Genomic DNA, 17685 nt, shown 5'->3' with positions numbered 1-17685 from the left:
ACTGTGGAGAGAGGGTGGGAGTTGGAGCTAAGATGGCTGAGATGGGCAAAGTGGTCTACATCAGGCCTGTGACTGTGTAATGGCAGCGTGACAGGATGGATGTGTGGTGGGTGTTGGTACCTGGGGATTACTGTCTGCCCGATGAGATGGGACTGGCGCTAGAGGCAGGGCCCAGAGTGGGGACTGAATGCCACCTGGCCTGTCCCTGTCCAGAGAGTGTGTGTGTGTGGACGGTGCAGAGGAAGACTTGACTTGTCCCTGTCCTGGCAGTGTGTGATCATACACGGTAGAGGGGGGGGGGGGGAGTCTGCTCTCCACCCTCTGGCTGTATCTATCTTGGAAGAAGGGTCTCGACCCGAAACGTCACCCATTCCTTTTCTCGGGAGATGCTGCCTGTCCCGCTGAGTTACTCCAGCATTTTGTGTCAATCGTCGGTTTAAACCAACATCTGCAGTTCCTTCCTTCCTTCCTGCACATTCCGTCAACTCTGCCACTGCCGGTGATGACACATGCTCCTGGAATATGTCCCCCTGCTCTCTCCTGACACCCCGTCCATGTCCCATTCTCTCCAATAACGACGCTGAATGTTTCTGCACTAGTATAACGTTCTAACCTCCCTGTCCCAGAGTCTTGCCTAAATCTCACCACGGCTTCCTCTCCGTTTGGCCCTTATACCCATCGATGAGAGAACTGCCCCGGTGGACACTGCGTGCTTGATCCGGCTGCTATGAGGCTGGGATGCTGATCCCCAGGGACTGAGCCGCTGGCTTGTGTGCAAGTTGAAAGCTGTTTGTGGAGGGACCCCGGTGGCGATACTGTGTCACAGACCAGTAGCAATGCCCCTCCCTTTAAATATGATGACTCTGATTGATGGTCAAATGATGTTGGTGGTGGGGAGCTGGAGGAGTTTGCTCATTGTTCTGCGGGACCGTGCTGCTGGGGTGTTTCCCTGGAGACCGGGGCACTTTCCTCAGGAATGCTTTCATGTTGCTGATGTCCCCAGATCGACTGAGGGGAGCTGGCAGCGTGGGGGGAGGGGCAACGGGACACTGGAAATCAAAGACATCCTCTGCGGAAGGACGGGATAAGGGAGAAATAACAAATAGTTTGCAGTTTCGATACTGGATTAACAACTCTTAGGGCACAGGTGCCAAGACCATTCGGAGCTCAGCTGCAGAAATATGTCACTATGAGTAATAAGGCATTAGCAGTACGGCACATTGGATCAGTGTACACCCGCCTGAACATGCAAGCTCCAACTCGGGCCAAGCAAGCTGGACTGGTGCTGGGAGAGCGGCGGGATGAGGGTTGTCTGTGGGACCGATTCATCCACAGGCTGAGAGCTTTAAACACACTGTTGTCTGGTGTCTGGAGCAATGACAGCTGCCTTGTGACCATTGGGGTCTCCGTGTCTTGGTGGGGTGAAGATCACTAGGGTGTTGGTGGCTGGCCATTGGACATCAGCCTTGAGTCCTGTTCTGTCACACTGGCTCCTCCTTCGCCACCTCACCCTCAGGGTGGAGGATGACTTGATTCCTCTCTGGTTTCCTGAGGTGGCTGACGATGTCCGCTCTTCCACAGACGAGCAGATGCTGGGTTGGTTGGACAGGTGGTGGGCAGAGGTTGGGCCCTTCTTGGACAGAGGTTGGGCAGATGCTGGGCAGGTGGTGGACAAATGCTGGGTTGAGATCAGACAGATGTTGGGCAGAGATTGGGCCATTGTTGGACAGGTTGGGCAGATGGTGGGCAGAGGTTGGGTAGTTCCACGGGAACACCTCCCTCGGCTGGTATAGTCCACGTCATGTACTGTAACTCGCGGATGTCCCTCCTTCCCTACATCATCAATGCGCCCAATCCCGGCATCCACTCATTCCCAAACATCTGCTCCAAAGGACAACAGCAGTTCACTAGTTACCCCGCACACCAGCACACACCTTGCATGTTATGAAGCGACCACCTCCCATTGTTCTGAACCTGTATCTATGGCCAACCTGCCTATTCTCACCCCAGGGATAATCCTCCCACGGCAGGAGTCTACATACGGAAACAGGCGCTTCAGCCCAATTTGTCCATGCTGACCAAGAAGCCGCCTAAACCAGTCCATGTATCTGAATTTGGCTCATATACCTTTACAAATTGCGTTATCCGCTTGCCTGGCAGATTTCCTTCATTGCACCTGCCTCTATATCTCCTCTGGCAGCTGGTTGCAGATACCCCCCACCCTCTGTGTGGAAGCTTAGAGTCATGCCGCTTAGAAACAGATCCCTCTGCTCTCTCACCTTCAACCTAAAGCTTCCAGATCTGGGTTCCTCTCCTCTACCGCCCGCCACCTCATTGTACAAACCCTACAACCCCACCCCACCCCACCGTCTCCAACCAATCCAGTCGCTCCTTACAACTCAAGTCCTCAGTCCGGGCAACATTCCTTTGTGCGTCATCTCCGGCTGATTCATCTCCCCCCTTGGTGTATATCGTGGCGACCACAAGCTCCAGGTGGATGAGGTAGATTTTAAACTTTAGACTCTAAAGATACAGAGTGGAAAACAGGCCCTTCGGCCCAAAGAGTTCGCGCCAGCCACACTAGAGTCGATTTATGGTTGACAGAGCCAATTAACCTACAAACCCGTAGGTCTTTGGAGTGTGGGAGGAAACTGGAGCACCCGGAGAAACCCCACGTGGTCACAGGGAGAACGTACAAACTCCGTACAGGCAGCAGCCGTAGTCAGGATCAAACCCACGTCTCCAGCGCTTCAAGCCGGGACCTGCACACACCGGGTGAGTTGTAGTGACAGATTCAACTAAGGCCAGGGTGTCGAGAAAAACAGTAACCACAAAACCACGATATTGTCGCAACCCCCATTTGGTTAGCTCAGACCCCAGGGACGGAATCTGCCATTTTGGGCCAAATCTACCAATGCGGTTGACTCCTGAGTCCAAGCACAATACGGGATGGACAATAAATGCTGGCACAAGACCGGAAGACACAGGAACAGAATGAGGCCATTTGGCCCATCCAGCCTGCTTCCCCATTCAATCATAGCTGGTGTACTTTTCCCTCTCAACCCCATTCTCCTGCATTGCAGCGAGATCGCATCTTGTGAGTATAATCAATACAAAGAGGGACAACATTGGACACTGTGCGTGTAGAGACTAACTGATGGTAACAACATTGGCTGTGTGTGAGATGGTGGAAGGGCTGTAGGAGACGGATGGACAGATGAGGGCACAAGGTGCAAAATGACTGCAGTCGACACAAATGAAGTGGTGGTGCATTTGAAGAGGGGATATGAGACGAGGGAATGCAGGGTCAGTGGTAGGTGGGAACAAAGAACTGCAGATGCTGGTTAATGCACTAAAAGAGCCTGAAGAAGGGACTCGACCCAAAACATCACCTATCCATATTCTCCAGAGATGCTGCCCTGATCCGTTGAGTTACTCCAGCACTGTGTGGCCGTCAGTGATAGAGTACAGGAACAGAGCAACAGACTCTCAGGGTGCAAATGCACAGATCATTGCAGGTCACAGGAGCAGGTCAGCGGGTTAGGGAAGGCACGCTGGGTTCTTGTCCTGAGTGGCAGAGGTTTATAGCTGGGAGGGCCATCCAGAGCTGTACAGATGTTCCTCGATTCGCAGCAGGGTTGCATTTCTGGGAAACGTTTCATTGAAGCAGAATCTCACAAATCAGAACCAGGTTATGAGTATGTGCGGAGAGCTGTGTGCAGAGAGTGTATATTGTTCATTAGAGAAGGTCGGGGGCATGTACTCCAAAGAGGCAATGACAACGAGGGAAATGTTGTGAGCTGAGGGATTCCTGTGTGGAAACCCTGGTGACATTGAAGCAGTGTGTGGCTTGGGAACCAGCACCACAGGAATCACAGCTCTGGAGGGCGCAGAGCAGTTTTACGAGGATGTTGCCGGGGCTGGAGAGTTATAGTCGTGGGGAGAGAATATTAGGCTGACATCGTTTTCTTCAGAACAAAGGAGACAGAGAGGAGATTAAAATAAGACGTAAAATCACTGCAGGCCAAGTCAGGGTGAAATAAGATGACATCACCCTCAGGAGAGCAACTCCAGTGATTGGATGCTGTATGTTTGAATGAAATGATTGAGGAATTAGAGGCAGTTGAGGACTGTCCTTTTCCTCTCATTGAGTGGCCGGGGCTGGAACTCACTGCATGAGGTTGGAGTAACGGGGAGGCCAGCACACATCAGTAGGAGTGGCTGAGCTTGAGATGAGCTTCGCCCTAGGCTGGGGACAGGGGCAGAGTGAGGACAAACACCTCCCTCTCATCCATACATTTGCAAGATTACAATGGCCATAAACTCCAGATGGAGCAGATCTCAACCCAAACCATCACCCATTCCTTCTCCCCAGAGATGCTGCCTGTCCCACTGAGTTACTCCAACATTTTGTGCCTAACTCCAGATGGATAACAGATCAGTTAACTCTCAGTAAATGATCTAATAAATCACATTCCTCTCATTAGTAAAAGCCTTCTGAAGACACCACCATCCAGGGTTCCCCCTCATCTACCAGTCACCCTGGCACGGCAGTCGGCAGTGGAATGTTCCTCTCAGAATTCACATCGTGGTGCCCTGTGTTATTCATTTATTACTGCTTTGTTGTTACATCCCACATCACCAATCCAAGCATTTCCCTCACTGATAATAGGCTAGCTGTACTTCCCTGTACTTCCCTATCTTCCCTCTCCATCCTTTCTTCCCTCCAACCCACAGGGTCATTAGCAGGACCGTAGAGGGTGAGAACTAATGTATTGACCGAGACACAAAGAGTGGTCGAGTTGTTGACAGTGTGGAGGGTGGAGAGTGATATGGATATGTTGGTGGAAAAGGCTGAGACATGGCAGGTGGAGTTTAAATCTTGCCACATGCAAGCTGATACACTTTGGAAGTACTAATGAGGCCAGGACAGACAGCATGCTTGCTGGGGCTCAGGGAGAACTGGGGAACAGAGGGATCTCTGTGTACGTGCACGGGTCCTTAAAGGTGGCAGAACTGTCTGATGATGAGGTTAGGAAGGTACGTGGGATGCTGGCTTTCATTGGTCAAGACATTGAATACAGAGATTGGAAAGTTTTGCTCCAACTTTGTAAAACATTAGGCAGATCTCAACAGTTCTGGTCCACGCACTGCAGGAAGGGTGTGACTGCACTGGAGAGGGTGCAGAGGAGATTCACCAGGATGTTGCCTGGGATGGAATGTTTCTGAGGAGGGACTAGAGAGGTTGTTGTGTTCTCCCTGGAGCAGAGGAGGTTTAGAGGGGACATGATTGTTGTATATAAAATGATGAGTGGTGTCGATAGGGTAAACTTCAGGGAAATTTCCCCCATAGCAGGGGTAGATAAAATGAGAAGATACTCATTTAGGACAAAGGAGAAGAGATTCAAAGATGATCTGAGGCTGATCACCCAGAGAGTGGCGAGTAGCTGGAACAGAGAACACAGAGCTCCAACAGAGAGAGTGGTGGGGGCAGAGCTGCTGATTGTGGTTACATGGCTAGTCCAGCACTAGAATCACCCAGGTACAGAGGGCGACACAGCAAGTACTGAGAGGTCGGGTTAATACAAGTGGGTGCCCACTGCTGGGTATGGGTGTGGTGAGTCGCATGCAATCTCCCCACCAGAGACTCCTTCTCCTATACAGTGATAAAGTCATACAGCATGGAAACAGGCCCTTCGGCCCAACTTACCCACACCACCAACATGTCCCATCTACACTAGTCCCACCTGCCTGTGTTTGCTCCAATCCTCTCTAAACCTGTCCTATTCCTGTACCCGTTGCCATGACTCTTCTTTCAAAGTAATTTGGTTATTGCCATTTATTAGCTTCTAAGCTCACCAACCTGTTGAAGACTATTTTCTAACTAACACTTTGTTCCTTCAGATCCTTATTCTCACTCAATTCCAGTTCTGTAACGTATCCTGCAGGCTTTGTGCCTCTTCTTCTGGGAAGACACTCACAAGGTAATTGTTTAATTCCACTTCCATTTTGCTATTTCTCAACACGCCCTTCCTCCGTCATCATTGGCGAGAGGCCATAGCTTTAAGGTGGAGAGGGACTAAGTGTAAAGGAGATGTGTGGGGCAACTTTTTTACACAGAAGGTGGTGAGTGTCTGGAACGTGCTGCTGGGGTGATGCGGGGGACAGATACAACAGTGGTGTTTAAGCGACTTTTGGATAGGCACCTGGATATGCAGGGTCTGGAGGGATATGGATTAGGTGCAGATACTGTAGATAAGAGATGTTTTTGTCATCATGAACAGCATAGACATGGTGGGCTGAAGGATCTGCTCTCTGACCCACCACCCACTGTATGAATGGAATGGAATGGAAGACTTTATTGTCACATGTGACAAGGCACAGTGAAATTCTTTACTTGCGTACCCAAGGTATACAAATAGTGGCCATCTATGGTGCTGACACAAGTTACAAAGTACGCCGGCTCCTCCTTTGTTTTCTTCTTCCCCCTCCCACACCGAAAATGTTGCCTCTTATGTTCTCTTCCTGTGCCAGCACAAATCATTGCCTCCTAGTTTTAGATTGTCTACACTCGGGAAAATACTGTGACCGTCCACCTTATCCATGCCCCTTATGACTATACGCTCCTTGCTCCCAGCCTATCCAGTCTCTCCTTACCACTCAAGCCCCCCCAGTTCTGGCAACATCGATGTGAATTTTTTGTGCACCCTCTCCACTCAACTATTTCCTCCATCTCAATGGGTGACCAGACAACATTGAATGGAGTTCAGCTTCGGATCATCAGCCACACAGAATGAAGTATCTGGAGTGTTCCCTGTTCCAATTGACAACAACGTGACCTTTCCAGCCTGACCTGCAGGCAAGAACAAATAGAGAGTGGAGGCATGTATCTCTACCCTCCTGTCCCCAACCTGAGCCTTCTGCCAATCAACCCTTCTTTATCCACCTATCACTTACCAGCTCTTGCTCCATCCTGTCCCCTCACTTCTCTCCACCAGCTATCTCCATTCATGAAGAAGGGTCCTGACCCAGAACATCATCTGTCCATTCCCTCCACAGGTGCTGCTTGACCCACTGAGCTCCCCCAGCAATTAGTTTCTTTGCTCCAGATTCCAGCTTCTGCAGTTCCTTTCCAGAAAAGTGTCTTTCTAACTCTTTTCTGCTTGGCTCCCATAGCACGCTCCACACCCTTTGAGAATTTTGTGTAAACACTTCATGTGCACATTTTGTGTTGGATGATTGAAGAAATGGATAAGGAAACAGAGTTTGGGGCCCAAGAACATGGCCAGGTCCGGAAGGGTAGGAAGGAACAGATCCAATTTTTATATAACTTTATATAACCTGTTTCAAATTAATAGACATTTCCAAGTGAATGACAAATAAGTAATGATCAAAGCCATCAATACACAAAAGAATAGAGTGTTAATGAACACGTCGTCATTACAGAAGGAAGGGACAGTTCTGGACCGTTGGTTGAGCTTATTAATAACTCCAGCCACCACACACAGTCTCCTGGGGTGTGGACCATCCCTCAGATGCAGTGTTGGACTCTGCCAATGGAGACTCAATCCTGCGCCAGCAACGGTCAAAGCAGAGCGATCCATGAGGGGGAGCAGGGTGAAGGTTCTCTGCCAACCTCCTCCCACCGCTCCACCCTGCCTCCAACAGTAAATATTCATGACGAGACACAGGGAAATACACATCGTATCTCGGTGAATCTCCTCCTGGCAAATGCCACCCTTGAGACGACATTCATCATCACCTTCAATGCCAACAGAGAGGGATCAGCCCTGGGCAAAGGGATTGAATATCGAGGCATCAGCCCTGGCACAATACTCTGGGCAGTGGTGACAATGCCCTCTGAGATGCTCTGGACTTGGACTACCTCCAACAGGGGGAAGGACAAGTGAACCAACATCTTCTCTGGGGTAGCATCTCAGTACTGTGGCCAATGGAATCAGTAGCTATGGCGACTCGATGGACAGCAGGGCTTTGGTGGCTGATGCCATGATGGGCTGAAGGGCCACACAGCAAGATCATGCTGGGCTGAAGAGCCTGTTACTGTGCTACACCATTCTGGTCCCAAATACCATCCAGAACTTCTCTTCAAGAATTTCACATTTCTCTGATGAGGGAGATGGTGGGGAGCGAGGTTCAGATAGTTGAGGTGCTCCACAGAATGGAGACAGACACTAAGCTGGCCAACTCACTGACCCCTGCAGGACAAAAAATATCCTCTCATGACCCCACACTGACCTCTCATTGACCCCAGCAGGTCAAGTAATGATTTCTTGTGGACCCCAACAACTCCACATTGATCTATCATTGACACCAGCAGATCTAATAATGACCCTGCACTGACCCCATCGACCCCACATTGACCTCTCCCTGACCCGGGATGTCTCACCCATCAGGTGTTGAAATGGCCAGATCAATGGCAGATGGAATTTAATGTTGATAAGTGCGAGGTGATGCACCTGGGAAGAATTTATACGGTTAAGACCAATGCAATGGATGGCTGTGTTGAGAGGAATATTGAGGAACAGCGACCTTGGTGGTGGATAGAGTTGGAGAAGATATGAGAGACTGGTCCTAATCAGCTGGGACAGGGGCAGAATGGGCAGGGCAGCAAGTGAAGTGAAATAAAAAGTGTCGGAGTAACTGGGCGGGTCAGGCAGCATCTCAAGAGGACATGGATGGCAATGCTTTGGGTCAAGACCATTCATTGAAAGATAGAAACATAGGTGCAGGAGTACGCCATTCTGTCCTTCGAATCAGCGCAACCATTCAATATGATCATGGCTGATTGTCTAAAATCAGTACCTCGTTCTTACATTTCCCCCATAACCCTTAATTCATTAAGCCCTAAGCGAAATCTAACTCTCTCTTGAAAACATACAGTGAATTGGCCTCCACTGCCTTCTGTGACAGAGAATTCCACAGATTCACAAAGTTCTGGGTGAAGAAGTATTTCCTCATCTCAGTCCTAAATGGCCTACCCCTTATTCTGAAACTGTGACCCCTGGTTCTGGACTCCCCCAACATCAGAAACATTTTTTCTGCATCTAGCCTGTCAAATCCTTTAAGAATTTTATATGTTTCTATAAGATCTCCTCTCATCCTTCTCAATTCCAATGAAGACAAGCACAGTCGACCCATTCTTTCATCATATGTCAGTCCCGCCATCCCGGGAGTTAACCTGGTGAACCTACGATGCACTCCCTCAATAGCAATAATGTCCTTCCTCAAATTAGAAGACCAAAATTGCACACAATACTCCAGATGCAGTCTCACCAGGGCCCTGTACAACTGAAGTGGGATCTCCTTGCTCCTAAACTTAAATCCTCTTGCAATGAAGGCCAACATGCCATTAACTTTCTTCACTGCCTGTTGTACCTGCATGCTTACTTTCAGTGCCTGATGTACAAGCACACCCAGATCTTGTTGCACCTCCCATAATCTGACACCATTCAGATAACAATCTGCCTTCCTGTTCTTGCCACCAAAGTGGATAACCTCACATTTATCCACGTTATACTGCATCTGCCATGCATCTGCCCACTTAGCCAACCAATCCAAGTCACCCTGTAGCCACATAGCATCCTCGTCGCAGCGCACACTGCCACCCAGCTTTGTATCATCCACAAACTTGGAAATGTCACATTTAATTCCCTCGTCTAAATCGTTAATATATATTGTAAATAACTGGGGGTCCCAGCACTGAGCATTGCGGCACCCCACTAGTCACTGCCTGCCATTCTGAAAAGGACCCGTTAATTCCTACTCTTTGCTTCCTGTCTGCCAACCAGTTCTCTATCCATGTCAATACTCTACCCCCAATTACATGTGCTCTAATTTTGCACACTAATCTCTTGTGTGGGACCTTGTCAAAGGCTTTTTGAAAGTCCAGATACACCACATCCACTGGCTCTCCCTTATCAATTCTACTTGTTACATCCTCAAAAAATTCCAGAAGATTAGTCAAGCATGATTTCTCCATAATAAATCCATGCTGACTTTGACCGATCCTGTCACTGCTTTCCAAATGCGCTGCTATAACATGTTTAACAATTCGACCCAAGCATCCGATGCAAGGCTAACTGGTCTATCATTTCCCGTTTTCTTTCTCCCTTCTTTCTTAAAAAGTGGGGTTACATTGGCTACCCTCCAGCCCACGGGAACGGATCGAGAGTCGAGAGAACATTGGAAAATGATCACCAATGCATCCATGATTTCTAGGGCCACTTCCTTGAGTACTCTGGGATGCAGGCCCTGGGGATTTATCTGTCTTCAGTCCCAACAGTTTACCTAACACCATTCCCCGACTAATGTGGATTCCCTTCAGTTCCTCCCTCCTACTAGATCCTCGGTCCCCTCGTATTTCTGGGAGATTATTTGCGTCTTCCTTAGTGAAGACAGAACCAAAGTACCCGTTTAACTATTCTGCCATTTCCTTTATAAATTTCCCATTATAAATTCACCTGTCGCTGATTGTAAGGGACCTACATTTGTCGTCACTAATCTTTTCTTTTTTACATATCTGAAGAAGCTTTTAGAGTCAGTCTTTATATTCCTCAGCCTCCTCGCGTGTGCGGTCTGTCAGTTCACCGCGGGTGGCCATTGAAACTGACAAGCGGTCGCGTCCATTGACAGTCGGGCGATGATACTGTGTTCAACCATGCAACTAACTGCTTTCACTATTTAAACGTATCGATTGAAAATCCATTTATTTTTGAAAATCCTGCGGGGAAAATATAATTGTTGTTGTGAATCTTGAGACTCTCTAACTCCCTTTTCCCATTTCACACAATGTTCTTTATAGCGCGATGTTTCTGTAACGCGAGGATTCTAACCTGTGCGATCATCTTTCATGGGTACAGCGGAGAGTGAAAAGAGAAAAAAACAAACGGTGCAGAACGGTGTTACATTGTAGAAAAAGTACAGATAGAAAACAAATACCAGGGCCGCAGCGAGTTAGATGCGAGATATACGCTGCTCCGATGGGAAGTTCGGTCATTAGTCTGACAATAGCGGAGAAGAAGCTGTTCGTGGATCAGGTGGTACGCGCTTGTGTATCTTCTGCCCGATTACAGAGGAGAGGAGAGGAGAAGAGCGAATGACCGGGGTGTGAGCGGTCCCTGATTCTGTTGGCTTCTTTCCCGAGGCAGCGTGAAGTGTAGATGGAGTCGGTGGTGGGCAGTCTGGTCTGTGTGGTGGACTGGGCTACATCCACAACTCTGTGCGACTTCTTGTGGTCTTGGGTGGAGCAGCTGCCAAACCAAACTGTGATAGGATGCTCTCCACGGCGCATCTGTAGACATTGGTAAGTCATTGGAGACCTGCCAAACCTCCTTGATCTTCGGGAGAAGTGGAGATAATTATTGCCATAGAGGGAGTGCAGAGAAGGTTCACCAGACTGATTCCTGGGATGTCAGGACTGTCTTATGAAGAAAGACTGGATAGACTTGGTTTATACTCTCTAGAATTTAGGAGATTGAGAGGGGATCTTATAGAAACGTACAAAATTCTTAAGGGGTTGGACAGGCTAGATGCAGGAAGATTGCTCCCGATGTTGGGGAAGTCCAGGACAAGGGGTCACAGCTTAAGGATAAGGGCGAAATCCTTTAAAACCGAGATGAGAAGAACTTTTTTCACACAGAGAGTGGTGGATCTCTGGAACTATCTGCCGCAGAGGGTAGTCGAGGCCAGTTCATTGGCTATATTTAAGAGGGAGTTAGATGTGGCCCTTGTGGCTAAGGGGATCAGATGGTATGGGGAGAAGGCAGGTACGGGATACTGAGTTGGATGATCAGCCATGATCATATTGAATGGCGGTGCAGGCTCGAAGGGCCGAATGGCCTACTCCTGCACCTAATTTCTATGTTTCTGTGTTTCTATGCGCTTTCTTGGCCATGGTGCCAATCTGGTTGGAGCAGGACAAATTGAAACAGTACAGCACAGGAACAGGCCATTCTGCCCACAAAGTTGTGATGGTTACACCTAGGAATCAAGCCAATGTCCACAGTCATGTCTGGGATTGCTGACGGCCCATTGTCCAGGGGAGCTGGAAGGTCAGTGGACCAGTCAGCATGAGGAACCAGTCAGGTGGAGGAACACAGATTCGGTGCTTCAGGTCGGGCCCCTTCTTCACACTGAAGGAATGGAAGGGGGGTCGCTGGTAGAGAGAAGTGAAGGCAAGTGGCTGCAAGTGATAGGTGGATTCAGGCAAGGAGGGGTTTGTTGGCAGGTGAGGCAGATGGGAGTGAGAAGGGTGGGGATAGTCACAAAGGCTGGGATGATGATGGAGGAAATGAAGGAGAGGAACGGAACCGGGTGTTAGGGCTGGGAAAAGAGAAAACTGCAGGGGTTGGGAAGCTGGGAAAATAAGAAAGAGGGTGTCTGACGTTAGAGAGTTCCATGTTCATACAGCTGGGTTGTAAACGATCCCAGCAGAAACTGAGATGATGTCCTCGCAATTTGCGTGCGACCAGCGTCGAGGAAACTCCGACCTAATTCTCAGTATCAGTATCAGTATCAGTATATCTTTATTGTTATTTCCTGAGTACTCACATACCCAGAGGAAACAAAAAAACGTTGCTCAACCAGTGTCCGTTCAGTGTGCAGTACAAATAACAACAAGTAAATAGAAATAAAAATACATATATCATGAACAAATTAGATTAAACACTCTACTCTCTACTAAACATCAACAGGCGTTCCGATCGACAGCTGCTGCAGTGTGTCCAGGTTGGTGGTTGGTTCTGTGTCTATGGTTAGATTCCGGTGAACTGGGTCAGTGCATGGATGGGCTCCGGTATCTGGGCCCCGGTACCGGGGTTCTGGTAACTGGGCTCCGGTAACTGGGCTCCAGTGTACCGTCTTCCGGGTAATTTGGGACCGGGCTCCGTTTATAGGGGCCAGAGTTGGTTTCCAATGTCCCGTATTTGGTATCACATGATAGGCATCTGTCATCCAAAGTGTCTCGTTCATTGACCAGTGTCCAGTTTGGGGCTTGAGTGTCCAGAGGCGAGGCTCCAAGGTCCACGAGTTGGGCCAGTGCCCAGACTCTGGCCTGGTCAGGCCTGGTCTCGTGTCAGTCTCCAATTACCCGGGTTTCTGAGCCTGAGTCCCACACCCCAAGTCTGAAGGTCGATGCTTCAACGACTGGTGACTTCGCCCAACAAACGGGGTCCACTGTCCAGTGACAGAGTTCCGGGCCAGTGTCCGGAGTGTGAGTCTAGGATCTGGGGGCGGGGAAGTCATCCTAACGTGATGTCCACCAGTGTCCGGGCAAACCTTCGAGTCAGTAACCATTTCGAATCCTGCCCTGGGTTCTTGTCCAGAGGGCGATATCCAGTGTCCAGCGCTAGCTGTCCAGAAGTGGAGTCTGCGACCCAGTGTCCAAGGTCAATGTTTGGGGTCAGACTCACATTCTGGCCCAGTGTCCGGTGACTGTCCAGTGTCCAGTGTCCAGGGTCCAGTTTACTGTCTCCGGGCCATAATGCCCCAAATCCAGTAACCAGTACCGGGTCCCGCGTCTAGTCTCCAATGTCCAGTTCTAGATCCAGTGTCCGGTCAGCGCCCAATGCTGGATCCATTTTCCAGTGTCCGGCCTCCAGTGCCCAGTGCTGGATCCAGTGTCCGGGTGCAGTTTTCCAGTCTCCAGAGTCGTCCGGGCTCCAGTATCCAGTGTCCAGCGAGTGTCCAGTCTGCGGGATCTGGTGTCCGGTTTCAGGGCTATAGTGTCCGGCCTCCAGAGTCCGGGCTCTGGCCGCTGCTCGGCTTGTGTCCGGTACGGCGCGGGTTAAGCCGGGGGCGGGGGGAACGTCAATCAGCGGCAGACGCCCCGGGACCGGATATTTAACCCGCGCCGCGGCTTCGGTGCCGAGTCTATGCGGAGTGTCCGGGACACCGGGAACATCGCTGGGGACTGTGGCACCGGGAGTATCACACCGGGAACGGGAGCATCACCGGGAGCGTAACCGGGAGCAAGAGCATCACCGGGAGCGGGCAGCGCTTTGTCGGCTGGGTGGAGCGACTGTGGCCGGAGCCGGTGTCGCGCATCGACCGCTCACTGTCCGGGGCCATTCGGCCGCCGCCGGCCCGACTAGACACCGGCTGGCAACGAGCGGCGGCGACGGCGTTGCCATGGAGACGGGCGGCGGGCCGAGGTGAGGCGGGAGCGGCGGCGGCGGCGGCGGGGACAGGCGGCGGCGACACAGAGCGCCGGGAGCAGCTAATCGTGCTCCGCAACCTCAGCACGTCCTGTGCGTCCCCGTCACTCACTCCACACTCGTGCTATTAAAAGTAGCCGCGTGTTGGCCCGGCTGCCTATTTATAAACCTGAGGGCTCGCCGACTGGCCGGGGCAAGTCATGGAGCCGCCGCACTGTTTACTGAGCTGCCTGTGTGTCTTGCTGCTCCGACATGGCTTGTGTCAACCATACCTGCACCTCCGGCCGGTGCCCAGTGACAGCCTGCCCGTGCTGGACATCATCGAGCAGCCGGACCCAGACAGCGACCCGAAGGATAGCGACCTGGACGAGCGCACGCTGCGGAAACGGCTGGGAAGTCACTTCGACCCGGGCTTCATGTCCATCACTCTGCCCGACGCCGACCCCTCGGCGCCCCGAGACCCCGGCGGCCGCCTCAAGCCGCTGGGCGCGTTGCCCAACGACATCAAGAGGCTGGATGTGTCCGAGACGCCTTACGGCAGGAGGATGAAGCTGGGCAAGAAGGCGCGGCGGAGGTTGCAACAGTGGCTCTGGTCGTATACCTACTGCCCGGTCGTGTACACTTGGAAAGACCTGGGAGGCCGCTTCTGGCCGCGCTTTGTCAAAGAGGGGAACTGCTATAACGAGAGGTCGTGCTCATTCCCGGAAGGAATGCTGTGTAAACCTGTCAAATCCATCAGCAAAACGTTCTTGAGATGGTATTGCCAGGGCTGGTCCAAACCGCGCTACTGCACATGGATACCTGTACAATACCCAGTCATTTCCGAGTGCAAGTGTACGTGCTGATGCGGCGAACTCATAAACATGGTCTATAGTATAACAGCGCCGTTAGTCAAATCTATTTTTATATATCGCATCCTAAAGAAGCCCCTGCTTTGTATCTATATAACACAGAGATTTAACGTTGGCGATCATCGTGGATTATTTGAGGGGCAGCGAACGGACCAGACTCAGACCAGCCCAGAGGAGAGGGAATAATGGTGCACCTCCCGGCGCTTCTGGACTCTCGATGCTGCCGAGATATTTTTTGTAATATAATTATTATTATAAAAAGTTGAGGTGAAGATATTACAGAGCTTAACTCAGCTTTCCAATACATAGAGTGTAGATGAGTAAAAACGTGTCCAGTTATTTATTTCTTTACCGTTTGTTGATAATAACCTAGGCGATATCGTGGCATTGGAGATGTTTACTTGAATATACTTTCTAAAAAACATATCAATGTAAATATAATGGTTCACTGTTTTTAGCAATAAAGTCTCATCTTTGAAACAAAGATTTTGGAATGTGATCGGATCCGAAGTGGAGTGGATCCCGGAGCGATGGGGGCTGTGACCGTCTCAGTAACTCGGAGCGCGGCTGAGACGTCCCAGTCCCCCCGTGGGAAACGCGCTCCGCTCCTCTCCCCCGGCCTGGGGCGGCGAGTGTCGGGCAGGCAGGTGAGGCCGGATACTAGTGTGAACGGAGCGCGGGGTTTGCCCGTCACTTTCAACCATCGCCTGTGTAGTTGGGGATAGCAAGACTAGCAGGAGCTGGGCCGAGCGGCCACGGGGGTCGGTTTCAACCCAGACTGGCCACCGAAGCGACAAAAATTGCTTTAAACTTTGCTGCGGGGAAAGAAATTGCATCGCCGACACTGGAGAGATGGGTCCGGGCGAAGCTGAGGGCAAAAGCAGGTGAAAAAAATATCAGAATCGTGAAATATAAACAAATAAAAAAAGATGTTTTTAATTTGGAATGCGGCCAGTGAGATGGGGACACGTTGTCTGGGCATTTGCGCGGGCGCGCTCTCTCTCCCCCCTCGCTCACAAACAGAGATATTTATACAGCCAAACACAGTGGAAAGGAGAGGTTCGCTGACAGAACGGGCGATTGATAAGACGCCCAGTCAATGGTTTTAACGGACTAACTGTTCCTCGCATCCGCGTTGTAATTTGCTAATTAAAGTACACATTGAGACCAAGACGAGACGCTGCTGATTATATTCGCCACTCGCTGCGCGTTGCTTTTCACATTTATAAATACGATTATTTATTAAGAAGCCCTTGGACACGTCAAGACGCTGCGAGAGGGAGACGGAGTCGGCTGCTGTCTGGTATTTCTGGGCCTGTGTGCGGTTCTCTCATGTCTCGCAGCGTTCTAAAGCCCCGAGTTTGATCCCTGGGTACAGTTGCATGGAGACTTTCCGCCTGGCCTCGCAGCAGATGCTGTTGACTGCCTTGCAGGCGCCGCTCAGCCGCCCCCTCTCGACAGCACGGAATTTAGCACTAAGACCCTACACACACAGCCCATTAACCCTATCCTCCCCTCCCACATGCCTCTGCCTCGATTCATGAATGCTGCCTGTCTCACGCAGCGCAGAGTGTGAATGGCGAGGTCCCTTGTATGAACCACGCCACATTCCGCCGTGTCGCCACTGCCCGGTGGCGGGGAGCGATTAACGTTCACTGAGTGTGGGTGTGGGACAGGGCGGCGAGGCGGAGCGGGTATCAGCACCCGGTGTGACGGCTGTAGTGTGAGGGCAGCGGCTGCCCGCTCGGTGTGAGAGCACTTCGACCTAACCCCCGCACCGGGCAGCAAACATGAAACCATTTGGCAATGGGCGCCGTGCCAACTCTCCGCTTTTTAATTGTTATTCGTTCTTGGCATGGCGGTGGTAACTTATCAGTCAGGTCTACATGGGTGTCAGACAAGGGGGCAGTGGTTGAGGGGAACACATCTTATATTGGAGAGAGGGAGTTTCACTCTATGTCTGATCCTGGGAGTGTGTGATGGGATGGTGTAGAGGGAGATTCATTCTGTACCTAACTCCGTGCGTGTATATGTTGATCTTTTCTCTATGTCCCTGCTCGCAGCGACTGCCACAGGTCGAGGCCGATATATTGTGTCTAATGAACTCCCCGGCCTGCGAGTGTGTGAATGGAAGTGTGGGATATTGCACACTATGTCGGGTGTGTGCAGGCCTGCCCCGGGAGTGTGTGAAGGACAGTGTGGGATATGGCCCAGGCCTGCCCCGGCTGTATTTGAAGGAAGGCCGACATGGCATCTGCTTCAGTTTGCTCCTCTCTGACCCAAAGGACGCACACGTGCAAGGGGCTCGATGCTTTTACTGACAGACATAATTCTAGCTTTGGTGGTGAAGTGATTGGTTATTGTTGAAATATGTGTTTGAAGCTTACACAATTCACCAATACTGCCCCCCCCCCCTCCCCCCCCTTTCATTAATGCTCAGTTCTGACTTGCTTGTGACACAATATTCTCTTCAGTAAATTAAAAGATCCGGAAATATCTTGGAAAGTGTTCGTGCTCACGCGGTCAGTTGGCTTGGTGGGTTTGTTTGTGCTTGGTGTTCTCTGTAATTTGATGTGGGTGCCGTTCAGACCAGAAGTGGGGCTGGGGGGGGGGGGGGGGGGGGGGGGGGTGCATGGGACACGGAGTGCAGCTCTGCTCTG

At 50.8% G+C, this 17685-nt stretch overlaps 1 protein-coding gene across 1 annotated transcript; it reads left to right on the top strand.

The window, feature by feature from the left end:
• The first annotated feature begins 14253 nt into the window (after positions 1 to 14253).
• Positions 14254 to 16162, top strand: nog2 (noggin 2). Its single transcript, XM_055651453.1, has one exon. It carries the CDS (start codon positions 14375 to 14377, stop codon positions 15017 to 15019), a length of 645 nt encoding a protein of 214 aa, XP_055507428.1. The 5' UTR covers positions 14254 to 14374; the 3' UTR covers positions 15020 to 16162.
• The last annotated feature ends 1523 nt before the right edge of the window (positions 16163 to 17685 follow it).

Source organism: Leucoraja erinacea, chromosome 20, assembly GCF_028641065.1.
Source record: "Leucoraja erinacea ecotype New England chromosome 20, Leri_hhj_1, whole genome shotgun sequence".
Classification (NCBI taxonomy): domain Eukaryota; kingdom Metazoa; phylum Chordata; class Chondrichthyes; order Rajiformes; family Rajidae; genus Leucoraja; species Leucoraja erinaceus.
The sequence above is the reverse complement of the archived record's forward strand: the minus strand, read 5'-3'. Positions and strand labels throughout refer to the sequence as shown.

What these genes read in the sequence shown, in the direction of transcription:
- nog2 (XM_055651453.1), top strand. Translation starts at nt 14,375, where the DNA reads ATGGAGCCGCCGCACTGTTTACTGAGCTGCCTGTGTGTCTTGCTGCTC.